The 24,535-nt window shown below is 39.6% G+C and overlaps 1 protein-coding gene and 2 pseudogenes across 1 annotated transcript; 1 reads left to right on the forward strand and 2 right to left on the reverse strand.

Moving 5' to 3' along the window:
- Positions 1–450: 450 nt before the first annotated feature.
- Positions 451–9,792, forward strand: LOC118929200 (olfactory receptor 7G2-like). Its single transcript, XM_036919115.2, has 2 exons — positions 451–1,433; positions 9,147–9,792. The coding sequence occupies exons 1-2, from the start codon at positions 454–456 to the stop codon at positions 9,790–9,792; spliced, it is 1,626 nt and encodes a 541-aa protein (XP_036775010.2). The 5' UTR covers positions 451–453.
- A 2,046-nt stretch (positions 9,793–11,838) lies between these two features.
- Positions 11,839–14,840, reverse strand: LOC118929199 (eukaryotic translation initiation factor 3 subunit J-like; annotated as a pseudogene).
- A 4,649-nt stretch (positions 14,841–19,489) lies between these two features.
- Positions 19,490–19,996, reverse strand: LOC118929198 (inhibitor of growth protein 3-like; annotated as a pseudogene).
- Between the last annotated feature and the right edge of the window lie 4,539 nt (positions 19,997–24,535).

Consider the following 24,535-nt stretch of genomic DNA (forward strand, 5'->3'; position numbering starts at 1 on the left):
TGATCAAGCCTCAGCTTAGCCAAGTGTCCTCAAGGGTAAATGGGGTCAGAGCATGAACTAACCCATCTGTTACATGACAGGAACTTCAGATGACTCTGAAGAATGCCAAGTATTGGGGACCATTGTTCTGGAATACAGATTTCATAATCTTATTCTTGTCCTTCTGTTTGCTAGAAAGCATGGGATATTTCTAAAGGAAATACTATGTCTTATTCGTGGTGTCTGAGCACTTGGCACAATGTGTAAAATGGAGCTGGTGATCTCTAAAAATTTGGGCCAATAAAGGGAAGACAGGCAATAGGTGATGAGAGAAGTGGTGTGAGAGTTGGTGATGGAGGGAGAAATTAGCAAAGGGACAGATATGAACCACAAGTTCCCTGGTGGTACTGTTGCTGTTAGACCAGAAACTATTTTTTCTTTTCAATGCCTCTTTTACATCAGATTATCAACAACATGAAGCCTACAAATCACACAGATGTTTCAGAATTCCTCCTCCTGGGACTGACAGAGGATCCAGAGCTTCATCCTGTCCTCTTCGGGCTGTTTCTGTCCACGTACATGGTCACCATCCTGGGAAACCTGCTCATCATCCTGGCCGTCGGCTCTGACCCCCACCTCCACACCCCCATGTACTTCTTCCTGTCCCACCTGTCCTTTACCGACATCTGTATAAGCACAACCACCATCCCTAAGATGCTGGTGAACATCAAAATACACAATCAGCACATCAGCTACACAGGATGCCTTTTCCAGATGGGCTTAGTCATTGGTTTTGGTGTATTTGAAAGTTGTCTCCTTGCAGCAATGGCCTATGACCATTACGTGGCCATCTGTCACCCCCTGATGTACACGGTCATCATGAACCCCCAGCTCTGTGTTCTGCTCATTCTGCTCTCTCTGCTCATTGGCATGGGGAATGCACTGCTCCACAGTCTGATGGTGCTGAGGCTGTCCTTCTGCAGGGACCTGGAAGTCCCCCACTTCTTCTGTGATCTTGCTCAGGTCATCAAGCTGGCCTGCTCTGATACCCTCATCAATAATATCCTGATATATTTTGTGGCTTCCCTCTTTGGGTGTGTTCCTGTATCCGGGGTCATTTTCTCTTATACTCAAATTCTCTCTTCTATTTTGAGAATGCCCTCAGTGGAGGGAAAGTGTAAAGCCTTTTCCACCTGTGGATCTCACTTGTCAGTTGTCTCCTTGTTCTATGGGACAGCTTTGGGGGTGTACATTAGTTCTGCAGTTACTGACTCTTCCAGGAAAACTGCAGTAGCTTCAGTGATGTACATCGCGGTTCCTCAAATGATAAATCCGTTCATCTACAGCCTGAGGAATAGGGACATGAAAAGCACCTTTAAAAAAATAATTAATATGAAACCTCCATCTTTAATGATGTCACCTGCTTTGAACTTGTTTTTATTGAATGCATCAAGGTGACATGATTCCTGGCTGAGCCAGACGCCTTTCTCTTCCACCACCGTGTGCCTCTAAAATGACTGGATAACATAATGTCGAAATGCATTTCAATACAGGGTTGAAACATGATGATGCTTTTTTGTCTATCTCCATGATGTTTGAGAATGATTTTATTCTAAACTCGGTTTCTTTGCCTCAGGGTCCATAGGAGCAAAGCTAAGTCATAGGTTCCACGTTCAGTATTTCTTTTTTCTTTTTTCTTTTTGTAGGTTACTCTCCAAACGAATAACATTGTAAAAAGTGTGTAGCATATGGAAAGGATGGAAGCAAGGCTGCAGTCATTTCTAGAGACTAGCTTCTTTCTGATCTGTGGTTACGACCATGCAGGTTGCATCCCAGAATTAGACGTGCAGTGAGGCAAGGCAGTTAGGCTTTCTAACCCTAATTTAGTACTCAGTGAGACTAGTCATTGGTAAAACATACCCTTTCAAGGCCACCCTCGCATCCACTATGCTCATTTATATTAACATAAAGTTGATGTAGTTAGATTACCTCAGTGGTTTGATGATTGTGAGACATTTGAGATTCATCAGTGGGAAGCAGATACAGGTGGCATTATTGGACATAATGTCAAGAAAAAGAAATCTGACTACCCTTTCTTTGGTCAATTGATATTAGACCTTTCCATAGAGTCAACAGAAGACATATGTGTCATGAGCTGAATGGTGGTCTTCAAAATGTATGGCCACATTCTAATTCTCCATACCATGATATCACATCAATATCATATGATAATAGAGTCAGTGATATTTATTTAGGAAAAGTCTTTTCAGTGAATGATCTTCAACTAGATTATGTGAAGGAATAGATAATAAATGCAATCACATGTGTCTTCATAAACAGACAGATATGGAGAAGACACAGAGAAAAGGCAGCAGCAATGTAACCATGCAGAGAGGATGGATTGATGCAGCCAATACTTAATTGCCAGTGTTATACACTTTGCCATGGAAAAATGTCATTTTTATAACTTTATACATCTTTTTATTGCTTTTGTATATACACGTATAAAATGTATTACAAAGATTTTCTTCTTTTTGGCCTTGTTAAAGTTTCAACTTAATGAATGAATATCACTTCTTGGTTGTTATTCTCCTCACTGCACTTCTGAGATACAATCATGTTCTTGGGTTTTGCAGCTATTTGCTTATTTTCAATGATTCTTTATTTATGTAACGTATATTTACAATAAAACAAGATAGGTTTTCTGATGTTGATGAAATTTTTGGCAAATAGTTTCTCCTATTATGAATAAAGCTGTTTGAATATTCTTTTCCATATCTCCTAGCATAAATCAGAGATCGTTTTATAGCTGAAGTGGAATTATTGGCTATTGGGAAGTATCTCTCCTCTAGTCCCAAATAGGTTTCCTAAGCAGTTTGACCAATTTACCCTTGCATTATATGACGTTGCTGTCTACATCATCACCAAAACATTTTCATTCATTCTGATAAAGGGCTGTAAAATATCATTTAATATACTTACATTTCTCTTATTATGAGAGTAAGCATTTTCACCTATCATGGACCATGTATTTCCTGCCTTATGTGAAGTTTGTGCCTATGATATTTCCATTGAAATCCATTGTTTATGATATTTCCATGGAGATTTTTATCTTTTCTTTATTAATTCAAGAGTTCTTTATTCATTTATAATAGCCATCCTTTATGAACTTATGCAGCAAATCTACTCTTTAGGTGTGTGTCTCATTTTCATGTGCTTTATCTACAATGTTTCTGATGCATCACTGTGTTGAATTTTGAAATAGTTTTACTTGTCAATATTTTCCCTGATGATTGGTGCTCAGTAGGTCTTGATGTTGAAATCCTTACTTACTGCAACCTAAAGGACTGCTACATTCACCTTTTACATTTGAGGCATGAAGCTCAAATTAATTTTTATGTTTGATGTGAGATAGGAATACAAATTTGTTTTACTGTACAAGGGCCTTTTATTAATCCATACAACCATTTACTATAATGTCAATTTGGAATAAGTACATTCTCACCTCTGCATTGATATTATTCTGGATGCTGTTTTCAGAACATTAGGCTTCAAAGCTAGCCTGCACCTTTACCCTATGTCTAAATTACTGTATCACATCGGTCAGCTAAAACTAAATTTTTTGTGGTAACAAACAAGTGCATTTATTATTTTAGTTATAATCATAGTAGTACATCGCACCACAGGTTAACCACTTCTGTGATAATTTGCAATTCACTGCAGCATTGTTGTCTACAAAATCCATAGTTTTGGTTTATAGCCTGTAAGGTTTAAAACATAGATATATACATTGAAACTGCTATTATGAAATTGGGAAACACTGGGAGTAGAATCCTAAAGTGGAAGTGAAGCATCTGTTAATGCTTAGTCCATTGGAATTTGCTCAGAGACTGATATCAACAAGTGGGTAGAACAGGAGGGCCTTTCTCTTATCTCCAAAACAATAATTTGGCTCATCCATGGATTCTTAGAGTCTTCAAGGTTCTATACCTTGTCGAGTGCCTGTGGTTTAATTCACAACCTTCCCTTAATTGACTTAACAGAAATATTGATTCAGTTTATGCATTTATTTTTTTACTGAAGTATAGTTCATATATGATCTTATATTTTTTCACGTAGAAAACACAGTGGTTCAACAGTTCCATCATTAAATCCTCACTCCCTCCAGTGTGGTTACTATCTATCAACATAAGAAGATGTTACAGAATCATTGATTATATTCTCCATCCTGTACAACATTCCCATGACCAATTTATATTGTGTCTGTGAATTTTCATATCCCTTTATTCCCCAGCCTTCCCCATTCAACCCCACCCCTCCCTGTGGTAACCACTAGTCACTTCTCAGTGCCTATGAGTCTACTGATGTTTTCTTCATCTGTTTTGTTTTGTTTTTTATATTCCACAGAAGTGAAATGATATGGTATTTGTCTTTCTCTGCATGGCTTGTTTCACTGAGAATCATAACCTCCTGGTCCATGCATGTTGATCCAAATGGCGGGATTTATTTCTTTCATTATTTTTATCTTTGAATAAATTCCATTGTGAATCCCAGTAATAAATATGAATTATTTTACATTGTGTATGTGTACCACATTTTCTTCATCCATTCATATACTGATGGATGCTTTGGTTACTTCCATATCTTGGCCATTGTAAATAACACAGCGATAAACATAGGGGTGCATATACCATTTTGAATCAGGGACTTTGTTTCTTTTGGGTAAATTCCTAGAATTACTCAGTCATATGGTATTTATATTTTTAGCTTTTTGAGGAACCTCCATTCTGCTTTCCACAGTGACTACCACTTTACATTGCCACCAACAGTGTAAGAGGGTTCCCATTTCTCTGCATCCTTGCTGGAATTGGTTGTTTCCTTGTCTTTTAGACAGTGGACATTTTGACTGGTGTGAGGTAATAGCTCATTGTGCTTTTGATTTGCATTCCCCTGGTGATTAGTGATGTGGTACATATTTTCAAATACCTGTGGACCATCTGTATTTCTTCTTCAGAAAAATGTCTGATTCAGTTTATTTCTTACTAAAATACTTTCATTTATCATCTTTAAGCACCCTATATTATTTTGGATTAATCCCTTTGTCATAGCTACTATTTGTCTGTCACTTATGATCGTCTTTCTTTGTCTCCCCGACCACCAACACAGGACGGACTCTTGGATCGGCATTAAGCCCTCCTCCGCAGCTGACGTCTCCGCTGTGCAATAGCATCAAGACTCATGGTTTCTGGGCCAACACACACTAAGGAATCCCAAATTTATGTCTTAATAAAGATACTCTGTCTTGAGTCTCAGAAGTGTTTATTCAACTGTCCACACCCTCACATCGTTGCTAACAGGCATTTTGAAAAAGCAAATCATGATATCTATCTACAAATATTATGTGCACACAGTTTTTCCCTACTTCATTGCTGGAAATTCCCATTTTTATGGTGCTGAACAGTTTTCTCTCACTGGTACCACCCTTGATTCCCTTCTTTCTCTTATGACCTAAGCCCAATCTTCTAGAAAGCCTTGTTGTTTATATCTTCAAAATATATCCAGGATCCATCCAAATGTTATATCTCCACCATTAACACCTTTATTGAAGCCACTAGAAATTAAGAACTGTTCAAAAGCCACCTCACCTAGACTACCCTGTGTCTGCTTGTCATCAATAGTATGTTGACACAATCTATCTGACATTAGCTCTTTGGTATCCACTTTAATATTTTTCCCATCTCTTATCTGTTTTCATCCTTGCTGGCCTTATGTTCTGATTTTTTTTTTTTGCTGGTTTTCTGTTTCAGATTTATTTCTATTGCTATTGCAATTATTTCTATTGCCTTTTGATTAGCAGATTTTCTTTGAATGCAAAAGTTTTCTCCTCTCTCTCTTTTTCTATCCATGTGCTCATGTTTCCTTGTCTACCAAGTTCACAATTACACTCACCAATCCCCAGGTCCCTGCTGCCGAATTCAGTTTACTGACTCTTCTTGCTCAGTGACATTGAGAAAACCACAGATCCAGCTGTGAGATTAGCTCAGTTCTTTTCTGAGGTTTGTATCTTAATGTCAGATATTCTATGTCCACAGTCATGGGACTAGTCATTCCAATATTTCTATGTTCAGCCTTTTTTTCACAAATAAGGAAGTTCCACTTCTCCCCTTGACATCAAGCACTTAGTCTTTTCCTAGGACACTTCATTCTCATTATCTGAAAGGACCTCTGTGGCTCAAGCCCATCTATCACTTTATGTTTCAGTTCTTTTTGCAGTACATGGAAAAAATTTTTTGTAGGTCAGTAGTTATGTCTTTGCACTTTTTATCTATTAGTCTTGTACTTGAAGTGAATGGGATGGAGATGGTAAACAATTACATAATTGTGTCATCTTGTAATAAATTTATTTTCAAATAAAAAATCTGTAAAAATATAGATTATGAAAGTTCATAGAGGAAGAGTTAAAATGTCAAGTGTATTGTTGAACACATGAAAGTATTACAGTCCTTAAAGGAAAATGTCTTAAAATAAATATTAACATGGAGTATCATCCACATCTTTTAAATTATGAATGAAATCTCATGAGATAAGGACAAAACTACACAGTACTGCCTTTAGGTGACATTATGTCTTATCCAAGCTCAATTAAAATGGGAGGCTGTAATGCAAACCAAGGTCCCCTAAGGTGAAGAAAAATGTACAATATATTTATTGTGTGGAAATAGGGAAAAATGGTTTTGAAAGTCTAAAAAGAGAAAGTGAGGTCTGCTTTTATTGATTACAATCACACATGATGGGAGAAAATGGATGAGATTCTGTTGCATAACACAAAGAAAACAGATGTGAAGGAACAAGACACATTCACACCTCTAAAAAATGAAACAACCCAAAGTGTTTGAATTCTACAATATCTTACCTCTGTTTATAAATATTTTGAACAATATAAACACTATGTTTTCACATGTAAAAATTGCAATGAGGCTTCTTAATATGTTAATTAGATAGAGACACTTTTCTTTGTAACTTTTAAAAGAAGTCTGGAATTTATTAGCAAAGGAGTGTTTAATTGTGTGGAATGGAGGTGATCTGGAACAGGTGGAGAGGATGGATACTGTACACTGGCTTTCCACGGCAGGAATCAGGCATCATGAATTCTAGTATCTAAAATTTATTTAGTTTATTTATTTTTATTTTGATATCATTAATCTACAATTACATGAGCAACATTGTGGTTACTAGATTCCCCGCATTCTCAAGTGCCCCACAAACCCCGTTACAGTCACTGTCCATCAGCGTAGTAAGATGCTACAGAGTCACTACTTGTCTTCTCTGCTACACTGCCTTCCCCGTGCCCCCACCTCTCTATTATGAATTCTACTTTTGTGTTGTCTTAATCTTAAGGATTTTCATAGCTTAAAGTTTCAGAATCACATGAAAAATAGTTGTCTAATGAGCAGCTTTGGATATTGGTCCTCCAGGGACATAGAGACTGTGAGGAGTCAGCCCGTGACAACCTCTCGGAGCAGCGCTGACCTAGTCAGGAGGTGCACACCTGTGCTCTGTGCTGGGCTGACCTTTCCTGACCGGGGGCCTCCTGCCTCACTTGGTGTCCCTGTCCTTCATGAGGACAGATCTTCTGTCTTCAGTATCTGAGTCACTTATCAAACATCATTCCTCACTGCTGCCATCCAGGGAACACAAATGCATTTTTGAGGAGGACTGGTGTTTTCCTGCATCTGCATCTAAGGGAAGCAGTGAGGTGGGGACAGACAGGAAATGATCGGAGCTAAGCATCCCACGGTCTCCATGCTAACTGTCCATCTTCTCGATGACAAGGTCCCATGTGAATTTGTATCAATACTCAGCCAGTTCTTGATCTGCTCATCTCCTAAGTTCTCTAAAAAATGGCAGAACCTGTTTTTCTCCTAAGCAGAAATATAGCTCTTCTCAGACAAGCTGGTGTATTCCTTTCAGACATTTACTTGAGTTCTTGTGTGTCTTAGGGAATGGGTTTGATTCCTTTTCCATTTCTTTCCAGCCTGCTTCTTGACACACCCCTGCACAGAAGGGTGTCTGCATTACCCCCATAGCGGGCCTAGAGGATGCTGGGGAGAAGGTGGAGATGCGGAGACTCAGCGGGCTGCCTTCCTAGCACACCTTCTCCTCTTCATAAAATTACCATGTGTTTTGTATAAGTATGGCAGACATAGTAAAATAAGGACCACCTTTCAACTCATTCCAGGATTAACCAATGTTGACATTCGGTTTTGTCATCTTCACTAGTAATGTTAAAAAAATGCATACAGCAGACACACCTCCTGTCCTCCTGTCAGTTCTTGTTCTGCTTCCCACAGATCACATCAGCTTGCATGTGAAGGAATCCTACATACGTGTCCTTATGATATATATGTTCTTCATACACATATACAGCATAGAAGGCCCCAAACCTAATACCAATCAATTAGGGAGTGAAGAAATAAATTGTGATGTAGCAATATAATATATTTCTCTTTGCTACTTACAATTAATGAAGCAGGACTAAATATATCATTAGCTAAAAAATAAATTGTGTAAGAATGCCAAATGTAAATGACCTGTACTACATATGGCTCAGTGTATAGAAAGCATTTGAAATGCAAAACTTTAACTGTTTGTGGAACAATAATTGTTAAAGTTATAGGTTACCAATAATAGTAAAAGTTGTGGTATCATGGTTTCTCTTGGGAAGAACAGAATCAACATTGTACAGCTATGTGACATGGGTGCTTCACATATACCTGTATTATTTATTGCAATAAAAACACCTACAGTGAGAATAGATGGAGGGAGAAAGTAGCAGAGAGTAAGATATGATTATTCACTTGGGCTCACAATATAAATAATGTTAGTACTTTATTTTAAGCACTGGTCCTCAAACGTCAGAAAATATCAAATCCTCTGGAGGGCTTGTTGAAATGTAAATTCCTGGCCCTCGGCTCAGAATTTATCCACCGTAAGCGTGGAGAACTACCACCACTGTTCATTTTACCAAGTTCCCAACTGATGCTGCTGCTCAGCTGGGGATTATTCATTTCTTTTCCTTTACCCCTTCTTTTCCATCAGATTCATAAATAACATGGAACCCAAAAATCACACACAAGTTCCAGATTTCCTTCTTCTGGGATTGACAGAGGATCCAGAACTCAGCCCTTCGTCTACAGCCTGTTCCTGTCCATGTACCCGGTCAGCGTCCTGGGGAACCTGCTCATCATCCTGGCCATCGGCTCTGACCCCCACGTCCACACCCCCATGTACCTCTTCCTCTCCCACCTGTCCTTTAACGACATCTGTTTAAACACAACCATGATCCCAAAGATGCTGTTGAACATCCAAGCACAGAATCAGCATCACGTATACAGGCTGTCTCACCCAGGCTGGCTTTTCATGGTCTTGGTAGTTTTTGAAAATTGTCACCTTGCAGCAATGGCCTATGACCGCTATGTGGCCATCCGTCACCCACTGATGTACACGGTCATCATGACCCCCCGGCTCTGCACCCTGCTGATTCTGCTCTCTCTGCTCCTTAGCATTGGGGTTACCCTGCTCCACAATCTGATGGTGCTGTGTCTGTCCTCCTGTACAAACTGGAAAGTCCCGTGCTCCTTCTGTGAACTTGCTCAGGTCATCAACTTGGCCTGTTCTGATACCTGCATCAATAATATCCTGATATATTTTGTGACTTCCCTCTTTGGGGGTGTTCCTGTCTCTGGGATAATTTTGTTTTACTCAAATTGTCTCCTCTGTTTAGAGAATGCTCTCAGCGGAGCGAAAGCGTAAAGCCTTTTCTTTTTTTTCCAGTTTCAAAGGAATTTAATATTATTTACACAGTTCCAGAACAGATGGTACATTTCCATTTCTTAGAGATTGATCTCTGTAATAAAATAGATTTTAAATTCAGTGTATGTCATTACTACTGCTAAGAAATCTTAGACCTTGTCTTAAAACAATCTTTATTTGCTGTCATTATTGCTCTGTGGTCACTGCTTTGCTAATTCCTCAAGTCATTTAGATGGTCCTGTCTTCCACTTAGGAGCCTCAATCAAAGCTCCATAGACCACGATTTCCTATGTAATAGAAATTAAAAACATCTTTTGTTTTGTCCCTACTTTTCATTTTTTGATGATTTCAGGAAAAGACTCCCACCACAAATTTGGTTAAATTACTTAAAAGACAGTATATAATAAAAATCACCCAATCTATGCTTAGAGCCATAACCTGAGTTATAAGTGCAATTACTCCAAATAAATATTTCCTCTAGGTACCCAGTTAGGCGTTAGTATCTAAACAGTTTCCCCAAATAAATAAGAGGAAGGCAGCCTTATACATTCGTTGCCCTAGGATAACACTTAAGGGCCCGGCAACTCATTTTTGTTTTAAAGCCATAACTACTTATCAAGCACCTATTAAGTTTTATAAGCATATTGAGAACTCTAGTCCCAAGAGTGGTGTTCTCTGCTGTAGGATTAATGGGATTAATACATAAATCAAGTAATATGGAAATCAGATGTACAAATGCATATGACCTGATTGTTTCCACTACAACTCCTGATGCCATGATCAGTAACAATGAGTAAAGACAAAACAGTTCCTAAAACTCCTGCCGCCCTCACATGCTGTCAGTGCCCTTGAGGAGCAGCAGGCCCTAGGGCTGGACTCAGGGTCAGATAATGATTGTGTGTTGATCATGTGTTGAACCCCCTACTCAGAATTCTTTGGAAGTTTGGGTTCATTTGCTCAATAAATATGAGGAGAGCCTTCTCAGCATTACTCTTGTGCTGTGACACCTTGAGTCCCCTGGCTGGCCTTTCAGGTCTTTGATAACTCATCCCGTCTCCTCCCTTATCTGTGGGTCAGAAGCCAGGAGGGACCAACATCTACTCTCCAAAAATATCGCTTGGGAGATAACACAAATTTAGGTCCTCACAATATTGATTTTATCAAGTTAGTCACTTCATAAAACATTGAAGATTTCATAATTGTTAACATAACCATTTACCAAACTGTAACTGGTGCAGTTTGCTGAGCATGTTTTATAAAGGGAAGTAAAGGCCAAAACCCTGTTAAAATTATTCCATTGCAGCCTAGGAGATTTGTTTCCCAGACACTTAAATGAGGCAAATAAAACAGGTAGAGTTTCCCCTCCCCAACTTGAAGTACTCCAGCAGTACAACAGTCTGATCAATATAACTAGACAGTCTATGCTGCATTTAAGAGATTCCACAACTTGTAATGCAATAATGGAGAGGTTTACCTTCTTCAGCTTCAAAGTTGGGGCTTTGGTCATCTGATTTTAAGTATCACACTAGTGCTTTTCAGCCACGGTATCTTCACACTGAGCAGTCCTTTTTTTAATATCCTCATGCTCAATTTTAAGACAAAGCAATTTTAATACTAGTTGCACACCACATGCCTAGCTGAAAACTGCTTTTCTTGAAAAGTTATGCAGTAGTTCAAGGAGGTATGGTTAAGGCTGTATTACTGAATGGTTCTGGTAAACACTACACAAATTTTTTGTCCTGTTGCAACCTTTGTTTCCAATTTACTGATGGCTCTTGTGGAATCAGCAACAATGACAACATTATTAGGATTACTTTTTTTAACTATGATTTAGTAGCAACTGAGGTTCCCAATTTTAACCCCTTGGCAGTGAGATCACGGTTCCTTCATTGACACATTAGCACCTAAGTGTCAACTGATTAAATAGCACAAAAGATACTGCACTTCTGATTGCAGCATTTGGCACAACTGAAAGGAAAGGAAGTTGTTCTACATGTTGAAGGAATTGTGGGCAACAGAAATAAGACACCAGGAGAAGATAAAATGTCACATGAAGTCTTCATAGTCTTGTACATATCCTCCATCATTACCACTATAATCTGCCAGATCGTCCTGCATGGTGGCCTCTAACCCCTCTCTGGGAAACACACCTGTCTTCCTTTTGGCTTTGCTTTGCTTTTCTTGCTTCTGTTTTTCACTGCAAAGCACAGTCAATGATTTGGTCATCTTTTTCAAGTCATCAATTTCCAATGAAATACACACATCTTGAACTAAGGCTTCCAAAAAACTGCCATAATATATAATGACTTTTCATATTGTGTAACTTTGTCTTTTAGTATCTTTCCAAATTCTGTGAACTCATCTCTTGAAGTTGGGTTCATAGCATCTATTCCACAAACCGTACTATTAACACCCAAAGTTTCTTTTGCTAATCCAAGTTCTGACTCTTCCTGTAATTTCTTTGGTCACAGTTTATCTGCTAATTGTTCTTCAGTGTTAGCACTTTATATGCTTCAGGTTCTTCCTCTTTTGAATGTCTTCTTGCCTTTTCTTCTGTTGCTGTTCTTTCTCTTTTATCTTCTCTGCTATTTTTTTCTTTTCTGAAGCTTTTACTTCTGGTTTTACTTCTACTTCCTCTTTTTTTCGTCATCATCGTCATCCCTGGTATCTTTGACGTTCACGCCTGGGAAGGTGGTGCGCGTGCACACGGGAAGGGGTGTGTAAGGCCTTTTCCACCTGGGGATCACATTTGTCAGTTGTTCCCTTGTTCTATGGGACAGCTTTTGGGGTGTGCATTGGTTGTTCAGTTACTGACTCTTCCAGGAAGCTGCAGCAGCTTCAGTGATGTATGTTCTTTTTCCCCAGAAGATGAATCCCTTCATCTACAGCTTGAGGAACAGAGACATGAAGGGGGCCTTGAGGAACCTCATCGTGTGGGGGACCTTCTTCTCTGTGATTGTGCCACTTACTCCAGACTGGGGTTTCTAGAATGAAGCAATGTCATAAAACTGTGAGTGATCCACAGTGCTTGCTTCTTCCATTTCTAAATTTTTCTTAAAAGCCTAGGTAATATAATACCAAGTTAATTTTCACCTGGAGTGAAAGCAGACTTTGCTTTTTGTACCACTCTATGAATTGACACATGATTTCAGTTCTCTAAAGTCAGTTTCTTTGCTCAGGTTTCACTGAAGCAGAGCCTGAGACAAGGGTTCCAGTTTTAGTCATTTTATTTTGTGGATTGTTCTGAAAACCAAAAAAGTTGAAGTAGGTGGGTGGGTCAACAGAAAGATACAATCCAATCTGTGGTCATATCTACAGTCTAGCATCCACCTGAACTCGTGGTAGGGCCATGTCAGCTGCACCCCATAGTCTGGTCTGTAGTACAATAAGGGAGCTGTCCTATGTAGTAATTGATTAGACTGGCCATTGGTATCCTTCTGAGGAGCATTAGCATTTACCATACTGAGTTTTATTTTATTAAATTTGCATAATATGTTGTCCCAGTGGTTTGAGAAGGTTGTGAGATACATGAGCTTCATCAGTGAGAATGCCCTCATTTCTAAGAACAAGGATATCTGACTCCAGTATCCCCAAACAATAGAGTTATCTGTCATTACAAGGACTCAGTAGAACGGAACGTACAGGACAAGGGGAGCAGAGATACATTCAGATCTCTTACATCTTTTTGGTTCTAGGACTGGTTCTACTCAGGGTTATCAGGTTGTGATTCCACATGGAGACGTCATATCAAGACATGATGCCCACAGACAGAAAACTGTCCTCCCTTGATCCTGCTTATGTTGTAATGTTCCATGAATTTAAGAAGATATATTTGTAATGGGATGAATAGCGGCCTTTAAAATGCAATGTCCATGTCCTATTTCTTCTAAGTTGTTAATAATAGATGTTAAAAGGATGAAAGTTACTTATTTGGAATTAGAGTCTTTTCAGAGGATGAGTTTGTCCTGGATACTCTACAGAGGCCCACATTTACCTTTCTCTCTCTGAAATCTTCCCATGTTTGTACTGCAGCTACAAGAGCAACCTGGATACTTCTGTTGGAGATTACCTTTGCCGTGCTGGCATTCAGCTTAGGACACACCAACAAGTTGTAGCTTTCTTTTTCTTTTTTCAAATCCATACATGTATTTCACCTCTCATTCCACTCTTCAAATTTGGATAAAGAAGATATGTTACATATCACCTTGGAAGAATAATGGTTTGAGTTTTGTATTCTTAGCAATAGGGAGAAATGAATATTTCATCAAAATCATAGCCATGACACCATGACATTTAAACATAATGTTTGGTCTTGAACATGGATCCTATTTTGAGGGTGCACTTGCTACCATCTACCTGTGTGGTCTGAGAATTGAAAATCTTGAAGGCTGGGGGAGTCTGTGTCCTCACTCAGGTGAAAGTTATCAAGAGGCAGGTGATGGAATCTGATTGATCCTTCTGGATGCCTAATTCCACACTACTTAGATGTCACATATTGGTGGTGGTATATGCTCAGCCTGAAATTCTGGCTATGGGACTCAAATCCCTTCACTGCCAAAGCACATAGCAGGTGCCATGTATCAATATGTCCATGTAGCCATGACTGCATTCATTTTATCTTTATGTGAAGTCATAGGTAAAAGGGGAGTTGATGTGCATAACTATTTCATAGGTCTGTTGAAGAATAAAATTAATGTAAGCAAATATCTGAAAACTATGCCTGCTAATAGTTAGAGCTACATAAATACTAGAAGAGGTGGTGGTGGTAGCAGTTTGCCATAATAATTCCATTTATTATTATGCATTCTGTAATGTTACAATTAATTAGAAAATTTACATTGGAAGATAATGTGTGAAATCATGGATTGCTGACATTACATGGGGAATTAAAAGAACAGAATCTGGAAGTTCTTTGATAATGAAGAGGCTTACTTGACTCGTGATCCTAAACTCCCTCGGAGCTGATCTTGTAGGGCACTGATGATCCTCAACGTCTGTTCAGGAGGTGTCCTGGGTGTATTCCATCCTGCACTGATGTTATCATCCATTTCCCCAAAGAGTCAATGCTCAGTAGTGGTCCTACAAGGGAATCTCCAGAACAGCATCAGCATTTGGGAATTTGTTAGGGCATGTTTTCAGCTCATGTGAAACTTCTAAATCTGCTCCTCTGATCATGGATGCCAGCAAATCTGTGATTTATCAGGTCCTCTAGCTGATGCTGATACAAGGCACAACAGAGATCAGCTGACCTAAAATCCAGAATCACTATTTTTTGGTTCTGGTACTCCAGGTAGTTTGAAGACTTGATATATTACTCAAGTCAAAAGCTACGTATTGTTTCCTACTTAATTCCGATGAGTTGGCAAGGTGTGGGCAAAGAGTAAATATTCTCTAAATAAAACTGGGATGATGGTAGACTGTAGAAGATAGGAATATACAAAGAGAAAAGGTTTCTTTTGTCCTAAAATACTGTCAGTTTTGTAGGACCTAATGTACCCTGTTACCTTCCATATATCTATTACTATACAACTCACTAAACAAATTTGTTTCTTCTTGAGCTTGTTAAAGTTTCAAGTAAATTAATACCCTCTGTGAACACTGAACATGGATTTACTCTGCTTCCATGAGTTTGACCAGCATAGATTTCAAATATAAGTGAAACCATGCAATGTTTAACTTCTTGTCTGGTTTATTTCACTAAGAATATGTCCTCCATATTCATCCATGTTGTCACAAATATGGGATTTCCTTCTTTTCAAGGGCTGAAAAATGTTTCATTGTATATGTGTCCTGCATCGTCTTTATCTGTTAATCCACTGACAGGCATTTAGGAGCTTCCATATCTTGTCTATTACATGAAATCATTCCTTTACGAATTGTGGTATTTCATGACAAGATCATCATTAATGAATTTAATTTATATAATGTTTCCAAGTTGACATGCTCTCTAATTTTACTTGACGCTAATGTGTTTGCTTGTCTTTGTTCTTCATGAGGACCAACACTTCCTGTTGTGCACAGTGCTCATCACTCTTGCCTACCTTAGAAGAGAGCTACAAGAAATCTACCCTCTCTCCTGCATCATCTATTCCCCCTTTGATTAGTTCGTTTCCAATAACATCTATTATATATACATAAATTTCTCTTAAAAAATTGTGTCTGGGCTCTTCATCTTCTCTCTCTGATAACTTCTCTTCCCAGTTTTATTGAATAAATCTGACACAAAACATTTTGTAAATGTAAGGTATACAGTGTTACTTTGATACATTTATACAGTGTAATATGATTGCCATTTAGCTCTCTCTGTTATGTCTTTGATGTCCAGTTCTCTCACTTCCTGGCTGAAAGACACTGAGAAAGTGACATATTCTCTCTGTGTCTTAGTTTTCTACTTATTAAATGATGATAAGAACATCTTTCTAGTTAAGTTTGTACAGAGATTCAATGAATTATTGTAATATCCAGACACATAGCAAATCCATCAGCTACACAGACTGCCTCATCCAGACAAGTTGGGTCCTAATTTTTACAGGCTTGGAAAACGTTCTCCTTGGGTTACTGGCCTATGACTGCTATGTGGCCATGTCCTCCCACTGAGTAGTAACAGTCATCACAAACCCCCAACTCTTTATTCTTCTGATGCTTCTCGTCCTACTCATCAGATTGTCAGCACCCTTCTCCAGTCTGATGGTGGTGTGGCTGTTCTTCTGCACAAAACTTGAACCTTCCCACTTCTGTGCTGAGGTCATCAAGCTGGGCTCTTCTGATACTCTTACCACTGACACCCTGATATATTTTATGATTAGCCTTACCTGGGGTATTTTTCTCTCTGGAACCATTTTCTATTACACTTCAGTTGTCTCCTCTGTTTTGGAAATTCAGTCTTCAGGGGAAGTACAAAGCTTTTTCTACATGTGGGTCCCACCTCTCAGTGTTTTCCTTGTCCTATGTGACAGCAGTTGGGGTTCACTTAGCTCTTCAGTCTGCATTCTCCCAGGAAAATGACAGTGATCTCAATGATGTACTGCGTGGATCCTCAAATGATGAGCCCCTTCTTCTACAGCCTGAGGAAAAGGGATGTGATGGGAGACTTGAGGAAACTCACTGGTAAAATACATTGTCTCCTGTGATGGTGTCATCTACCGAAAACTTGGGTGTCTAGAATGACTCAGTGTGGCATAAATCTGGGGAGAAGCAGAATGTCTGAATCTTCCACCTGTAAGTTCCTCTTAAATGAGAAGACAAGATAATGGCTAAGGACATTTGTATTTCACTTTGAATCATGAATATGCTTTAAGTCTCATTCTGTGAGGTTTACCAAACAATTTCATTCTCCACGCTCAATTCCTTTGTTCACCTTCCTTAGAAGCAGAGACTGCAACAGGGGGTAGTAGTTTTAGTGATTTTCTGTGTGCATGATTTCAGTAGAAGGAAAGTTGTAGGAAGTGAATAGAACAGCGGAAGCTGAAACAAGCCAATGATCATACCTACAGTTTAGATACCCCCAAGCCCATGATGCATTCTTCTCAATTACAACTTAGATTAGAAGTACAGTAGGGCAAGGCAGCTGAACTTTAGTTTACTTCCCAATGCCCTAATTAGTGAGACCACTCACTTGTCAACCATTTCCTTCTGAGGCCACATTTGCATCTATCATAGTTTCATGATCTATAAATTGGTATGATCAGATTATCTCAGTCATATGAGATGATTGTTACACAATTGATTTCTTCAGTGGAAAAGCTTTCAGTTCTAATGAGAAAAAGAAATTCCCAGTATAGCTGGATCAAGCAATAAAGAAGGTGATCTTGCAGTATGGACTTCAGAGGTGGGGAAGGTCCAGGACAAGTGCGGAATTAATTCTGTTTTTCACAATGTCTTCGAGGACCATCTCTCATCATGGTCAGCAGTTGGTGGCAGTCAATACTCAATACTGAGACATGGTTCCCAGAGATGGCAACCTGTTGTTCTCTGGGTCAGTTGTAAATAGATCTTTGCACGGAGTCAAACAGATGACAGCTTTGTAATGGGTTGAATGTTGGCCGTCAAAACGATATGTCCACTCTCTATTTCTCTTACAAAGTTTGTCACCACGAACTAATGATAAAAAGGTGAATTTAATGATTTGGAAAAAGATGTTTTCATAGGAGGAGTTTATTCTGTACCATTTGAGTGTTCCTAAATGTTACCACGTGTATGCTTTTAAGTTTGACAGATGTGGAGAAGATACAGGGATCCAAAAGCAACCTTGAAGAAATTCATGGGTAGGATATATTCCTACCAAAGAAGCACTGTAGCCATGGAGACATAAATTTGATTGGTTCAGCCAATATTTGATCATTCCTGTCCTACAAGACTGTCATTACCTTCAGACTCTGATGAATCTCTTCTTGACCCCAGTGCATAGCTATTTATGAATTATTGAATACATTTCCTTCTTGTTCACCTTGTTGAAGTTTAAAGTGAAGGAATAAATTCTTGTCTTGTTTTTCATTCTGATCATTGTGTTTCTTAGATTCAATCATGTTGGGTAGAGCAGTTATCCAATTTCAAGTCCCTCCACTGTTTTTAATGTCCTTTATTCTATTTTATTTTTTTAATTCTTAAAAAAACTTTAACACCTAATAAAATTCCAATTACAAGGATTACTTGCACGAAAATAGAAACACATTTGGTATAAAAATGTATCACTTTAATACACTTACCCGTTCAGACTCTCCCCCACCCACCCTCATGGGCTGAACTCTATCTGGACACAGAAACATATAAAGGCTCATGCACAGACTCGTTTTTACTGACAGGAGTTTCTGTTTATGTACCTGGGTACTCTAGAATCGTGAGCACTTTTTTGCATGAACCATTTCCTTCAGCCTGCTGAGTTTTGTTTAACACAGAAACAAAGCTTATTAGAAAGGCCTTTAAAAAACCATTATCTTAAATTCCTTTTAGAAGCACTGACTTTTTTGTTTTTTGTTTTTACAGCTATTTATATACAGTGTGACTTTAACAGCTCTGGAGTACAGCACATGTAGCAGAACATGCCTGTGGAGCATAAAATACTTCTCCTAAAATAATCCTTGGAATTCTCTGAAGTCTAAGTCACAGAATGCCCATGACTTGAGAAAATGTTTAAGAAGTACAGATGTCTGCATGTGTTGACCATTGAAATGATCGAACACTCACTGCAATAATATTCATAGTACACCAGGAGTGCATAAATACTTTACTTACATTATTAAAATATAACAAATAAAATTCAAGTTCAAGATCTTATTGGATTGTCTATGTAATTCCTTTAAGTGGTTGCCTGGAAATGCACTGTTCATCTATTTGAAAGTCCTATATAAAATGATGAGGTTGAAGTTTTCTCTTTCCCAAATGAAATGACTACCTTTATTTGTCCCGACTGCCTCTTGTCATTGCAGCACTGCACTGTGGACTTAAATACATCACCACTGGCTTTTAAACTTGATGTTCTCCGTCCCTCTTTCTTCGGAGCTGTAGCTTGAATGGCTTGAGCAGCAGCTGTGGCAGTTGCCCCTGCACCAGTTCCTGAAGACAATGAGCCAAAATTACAGGATGCCACAGGCTGGGAGGAATTCACGTTGTAACCATTGTTAGAAGAGGCTGTAGAATTATTATTTCGACAACCTAGCATACTTTTCTTTTAGGTATCTGATGGAAGGGGAGACAGAAGACTTCAGATTTAAACTTCTTTTCAGGAATACGAGCTGTTGTCATATGGTGAGAGGTCGGATTATATTTCCTTTTTCACACTGGCCTATGTGAATGAGTGTGGTGACTGTTCACAGGCTGTGAAGGAGTATCCAATTCTAACAATCGCCTCTCTAACATTTCTGTAATTCCAGTATAATCAGCTTCCAGCTCCATTTTAAACTTAGCCAGTTCCTGATCCCGCTTTCTCAAGTGTCGCTCTACCAACTCATATATTTGGTTTGCTAACTGTACCTTCTCATCTGCATCTTCCAAAGCTTTGTAGTAATCTTTCTTGATGGATGCCATTTGCTCTTCTCTCCACTCGTTTATTTCTCTTTGCATTCATAAAGAATTCACTGACTCTTTGTTTTAGTTGATCCATTGCATTCTGCACCTGCAGGTCCATCTTGCACATCTCGGTGAAGCAGTCATGCAGGTCCATTGGAAGCTGTTCAGTCATTTCCAGATAGTCCTCTGGGTACAACATCCTGGCATTTGGGATGGGCAAACAAAGGGGTCCAGGGGTTTATTTGTGTCACTCGCTGTTACCAGAATTTCGTCCATTCCAATACGGCGCCTCTGCTAGCAGCATCCACTCGGCTTTGGTGGAAAAAAACAAAAAACAAAAAACAAACAAACAAAAACAACCACTTTGGAGCCTGACGGTGCTTGTCACTGTGTGTCCTTTATTTTTATTTAATGTATTGTGACATTACAAAAGAGCTTTTGAAAAAACTTAAAATACACTGTTATTTTTCCTGCTTTGTTGATTTATAATTGACAGATAAAACTATATACTTAAGGTATAAACTTTGATGCTTTAATGTATGCATCCACTGTGAACTGATTATGACAATCAAATTATTGAACACATCAGGCACTTCGCATAGCTAGCATTTCTTTTGTTTTAAACCCTTAGGACATACTCTCTTCACCAATTTCAAGTACACAGTAGAGGGTTATCATGCGTCGTCACCATGCTGTAGGTCAGATCCTGGAACTTCTTCATGTTACAATCAAAAGATGTACCCTTTGACATCCATCTCCCATTACCCAAAAGCCCCTGCAACCTGGAAACTATCATGCTACTCTATGTCTGGGTCACATGCCAGAAATATGGGAAGCTGTAATTAATCTCGGTTCTGTGGGCAAATGACTCTGTTTTGGCTTGTTTCCTTTATAATGGTCAATTTCTTTAACCAGTATCAAGGAGCTTTTCCCCTCTGTTGTCTTGTAGGCATTATATGCTTTCAGGTCTTATATTTAAGCCATTATTCCACAGTGAGGTCATTTTTGTGAGTGTTGTAAGACTAGGCTCTGATTTCATTCTCCTGCATGTGGTTCTGGGGTTTTCCCAGCACCTTTTAATGGAAAGACTAAGAATCCTTGGCTCCCTTGTCAATTATAAGCCAACTATATATGTGAAGGTTTATTTCCTGGCTCTCCCTTCTGTTCCATTGGCCTAGGTGTGTGATTTTTAAGATAGTACCACAGAGTTTTGATTATACCTTTGTACTATAGTGCGAATTCAGGACGTCTGGTGCCTCCATCAGAAGTGCTAAGAAATGATTGAAGGCTTCATAGGAGCACGATTAGTTCCAGGAGACAGGCTGATTTGCACCCAAACCTGGAGCGGCAGGTGCGAATGTATGGGGAAAAAGCGGAAGGGAGGCTTGTGTTTTTACCTCCCCTCTCTGTACTAAGCCTGGGGAATAGCCGTGGAAACTACTCACCCATTTGAAAACGTCCTCTGTTACGCTGGCTCCGGAAGACATGGTGGCGGCGCCCGGGGGCCAGGCTTTGGGGCAGAGGGGGAGCTGCCAAGCGCCATTCCTGGGCGCTGCCCAGCCTCTCACCCAGCCAGTGGCATAAAGCACGGTGTGGGGGGGAAGCTCCCCAGCAAGGGTAGAGGAGGTCACGCACACGTCGACTGACCGAATTAATGGAGAAGGCTCTTGGGAGTAACAGAAGTTATAAAGCTGGTACTACTAGAAGTCACCAAAAAACCTCAGAAAGAAACAGAAGTTTATGACAAAAGGTCTTTGGAGCAGTTATTTTTCTGAGGGAAGGAGAGAGAAGCAGCATAATCCTTCTGTCCAGTAGAGTCCATTCATCCTGACCCCATGCAGTTGTCATGACTGAAAAAAGCTAACAAAACTTTTTACCAAATGAACTGGCTGCTTGCTGGGGGCCGTTCCAGGAGTGAAATTTCTAGAAAGTCAGGAAGAAATGCAGCGATCTAGCGGTATCTGTGCTACAGCTGAGAGATAACTGAAATGGAACCTAGAGAAGACACAGACTTCAGAGTTGTCAATAATGTAGTTGAGTTTCATCAGGAAGAACTGAGGAAATGAAGAGTTCCCTGAAGCAGAACACTATGGGAAAGGAATGTTGAAAGTATAAGTAGAGGAAAAGCCTAGATAAAGACTGAAAAGCAATGGCTGGAAAGGTAAGAGAAACTGGAGATAATCACAGGAGAACACTTTAAAGAACCGCAGTCAGCAACACCAAATGCCACCGACATTGCCAGGCAGCAGGAGTGCAGAGCGGGCCTCAGAGCCGACGCCCAGGGCACCGCTGTTCCCCAGGAGAAGGACGGTGAGGCCATGAGTGCTGATGCACATGCCCGGCTACCACGGCCTGAAGGAAAGGGAGAGGAGGAGGAGGCGGAGCCAGACAATGGTGAAAGAAGAGAAATGTGACTGCAGCTTTAAAAAAATCAATATTGAGCATAGAGAATGTGAAATAAACCAACTAAGAGATTCTCACGTTACCAAAGAGGAATGATGAGATTCCAGAAGATGGTGGAAATGAAATGAATTCAGTCAAGAATACCTTCTTTCCTTCCCCAACCCATCCTCAGTATTGCTCCCAGAATTTCCTTTCCGAAACAAACATCAGATTGTGTGATTTCCCCACTTGAAGACCTCTAGTTACCATTCAATACATAAAGTTCAAATTCCTGTAGACAGCTTAAAGGGTCATTTACATCTGACCCCACACTATGCTCCAGTCTCCTGAAACATCCTCCTTACAAGGCGCATGACAGGTAAACTAGAAGTAGTAGATCCCTTAAAGTCTATGAAAAAATGCAATAGGGTCCTTGTGCTGTGAATATCTTGGAATGCTCCCTTTACACTGACAAATCTGCACCAGCTAAATTAAAGCGTTACGTGCCCAGTTTCCGACCAGAATCACATGATCTCAGCAGCTTTTCCGTTAATCAAGAGCTCTGATTGGTTGTTGATAACATCGCGTGTCAGGTGGTCACAGCATCAGAATTAACCACATCTGGTATATAATCAACTTTGGCTACAAACAGGGAGTAACAGGTGAAATCAAGGGCTGATAAAAATGAAACAACACTTAACGGATTCACGGCAGCCCAAGCACCGCTGCGATTAAGGCCCACACCTGCGCCCCGGAACCACTTGCAAACTCAGGCGAGGCCTCTAAGCCCTTCCACATGATCTCGGGAGCGGCGCCGCTCAGAGCTGGCATGTGAAATGAAAACTGCCATATGCATACTTAGTGTGGCTGCTTAGTAGCATCATAACTGTAACAGAAATTTATATCATTTCTATTATTTTTATGAATACCCAATTATTATGAATGGCTGATTAAAATCTGGATTGATGCTGGAAAAAAAAACAGAGTAATACTAAGCTGTGCAGTTAGATTTTTTTCCCCCAGAACTAAAGTCCTGGGAGAAATATAATAAAATTGCTTCATGGAGAAAATACTCAACTGCTGTCATACCTCACTATTCTACATCTCATTCCTGGAACAAGCTTTTCATGCTCATGACTGTATTTTGTTGATCAAGTTTTCCCTCTACCAGAAATGTGTCTTCACTGTCAATCTTGGTGATTGTTCTAGATCCAGATGGAAGAGCACATTCTTCTCAATCCCCCAAGAAGAAATAATTGTGTCCTCTCAGTGCTGCAATATAATCTTCACATATGTTTATTATATACCATAAATTAAAAAACTTCCTCTTTATTAAATCCTCACCCCCTCTAGTGCAGTTACTATACATCAATGTAGTAGGATGTTACAGGATCACTGACTAGATTCTTCATGCTGCACGGTCCCTGTGACGAACTTATATTGTGATTGCAAATAATTCTGCCCCTTTATCCCCTTCTCTCTTCCCCCACTCACCCCGACCCCGACCCCTTGGTAACCACTAGTCACTTCTCAGTGTCTGAGTCTACTGCTATTTTGTTCCTTCTGTTTGGCTTTGCTTTTATACTACACAAATAAGTGAAATCATATGGTATTTGTCTTTCTCCACCTGGCTTATTTGTCTGAGCATAATACCCCCTAGCTCCATCCATGTTGTTGCAAATGGTAGGATTTGTTTTCTTCTTATAGCTGAATAATATTCCACTGTGTATATGTACCACATCTTCCTTATCCATTCATCTTTTGATGGGCACTTAGGATGCTTCCATATCTTGGCTATTGTAAATAGTGTGGCAATAAACATAGAGGCCTCTACCCCTCTTCTTTTGAAATAAATATTTATTTAAGTTATACAATAGTATGATTTGAAATACACACAAAATGAAATTATTGCTTTAGCCACGTGTGGATAAAATTAGAGTTCAAGCGACCAGGATTCTCACCTGGCCCTGGTTGACTAGCTCAATGTACACCTGTGGGCAATTTGACTCTATATAAAGAGCTGTGCTCAGTGCTCTGGGCATTACACGGTGACAGGGCTGCAAGGCTGCAGGAGAGCAGAGCAGAATCTGGAGAGGTGGCAGCGCCGAGGACAGAGGGTGTGAGGGACTGCTGTGCAGGCAGAGAGCCCAGAGGACGGCTATGTAGGCAGAGGGGTCCAGAGGCAGATACCAGCTTGCTGTGTGCAGACTCGCTCTGAGTGAATGGGATTCTAGTGACTGACCTGCTACCTGGGAATAAAGTTGGGAATAACCCTTTCACCCCAAGAACGTTTTACTGTCATTTTCTTTGGTCAAATTGAATCCATAGCAAACTTGCCCAGGGCTGAAACCCATTG

Source organism: Manis pentadactyla, chromosome 12 (assembly GCF_030020395.1).
Source record: "Manis pentadactyla isolate mManPen7 chromosome 12, mManPen7.hap1, whole genome shotgun sequence".
Classification (NCBI taxonomy): Eukaryota; Metazoa; Chordata; class Mammalia; order Pholidota; family Manidae; genus Manis; species Manis pentadactyla.

What these genes read in the sequence shown, in the direction of transcription:
- LOC118929200 (XM_036919115.2), top strand. Translation starts at nt 454, where the DNA reads ATGAAGCCTACAAATCACACAGATGTTTCAGAATTCCTCCTCCTGGGA. An exon ending in TTTTTATTGAATGCATCAAG is followed by an intron (nt 1,434 to 9,146) that starts GTGACATGATTC and finishes TGGGATTGACAG; the next exon opens with AGGATCCAGAACTCAGCCCT.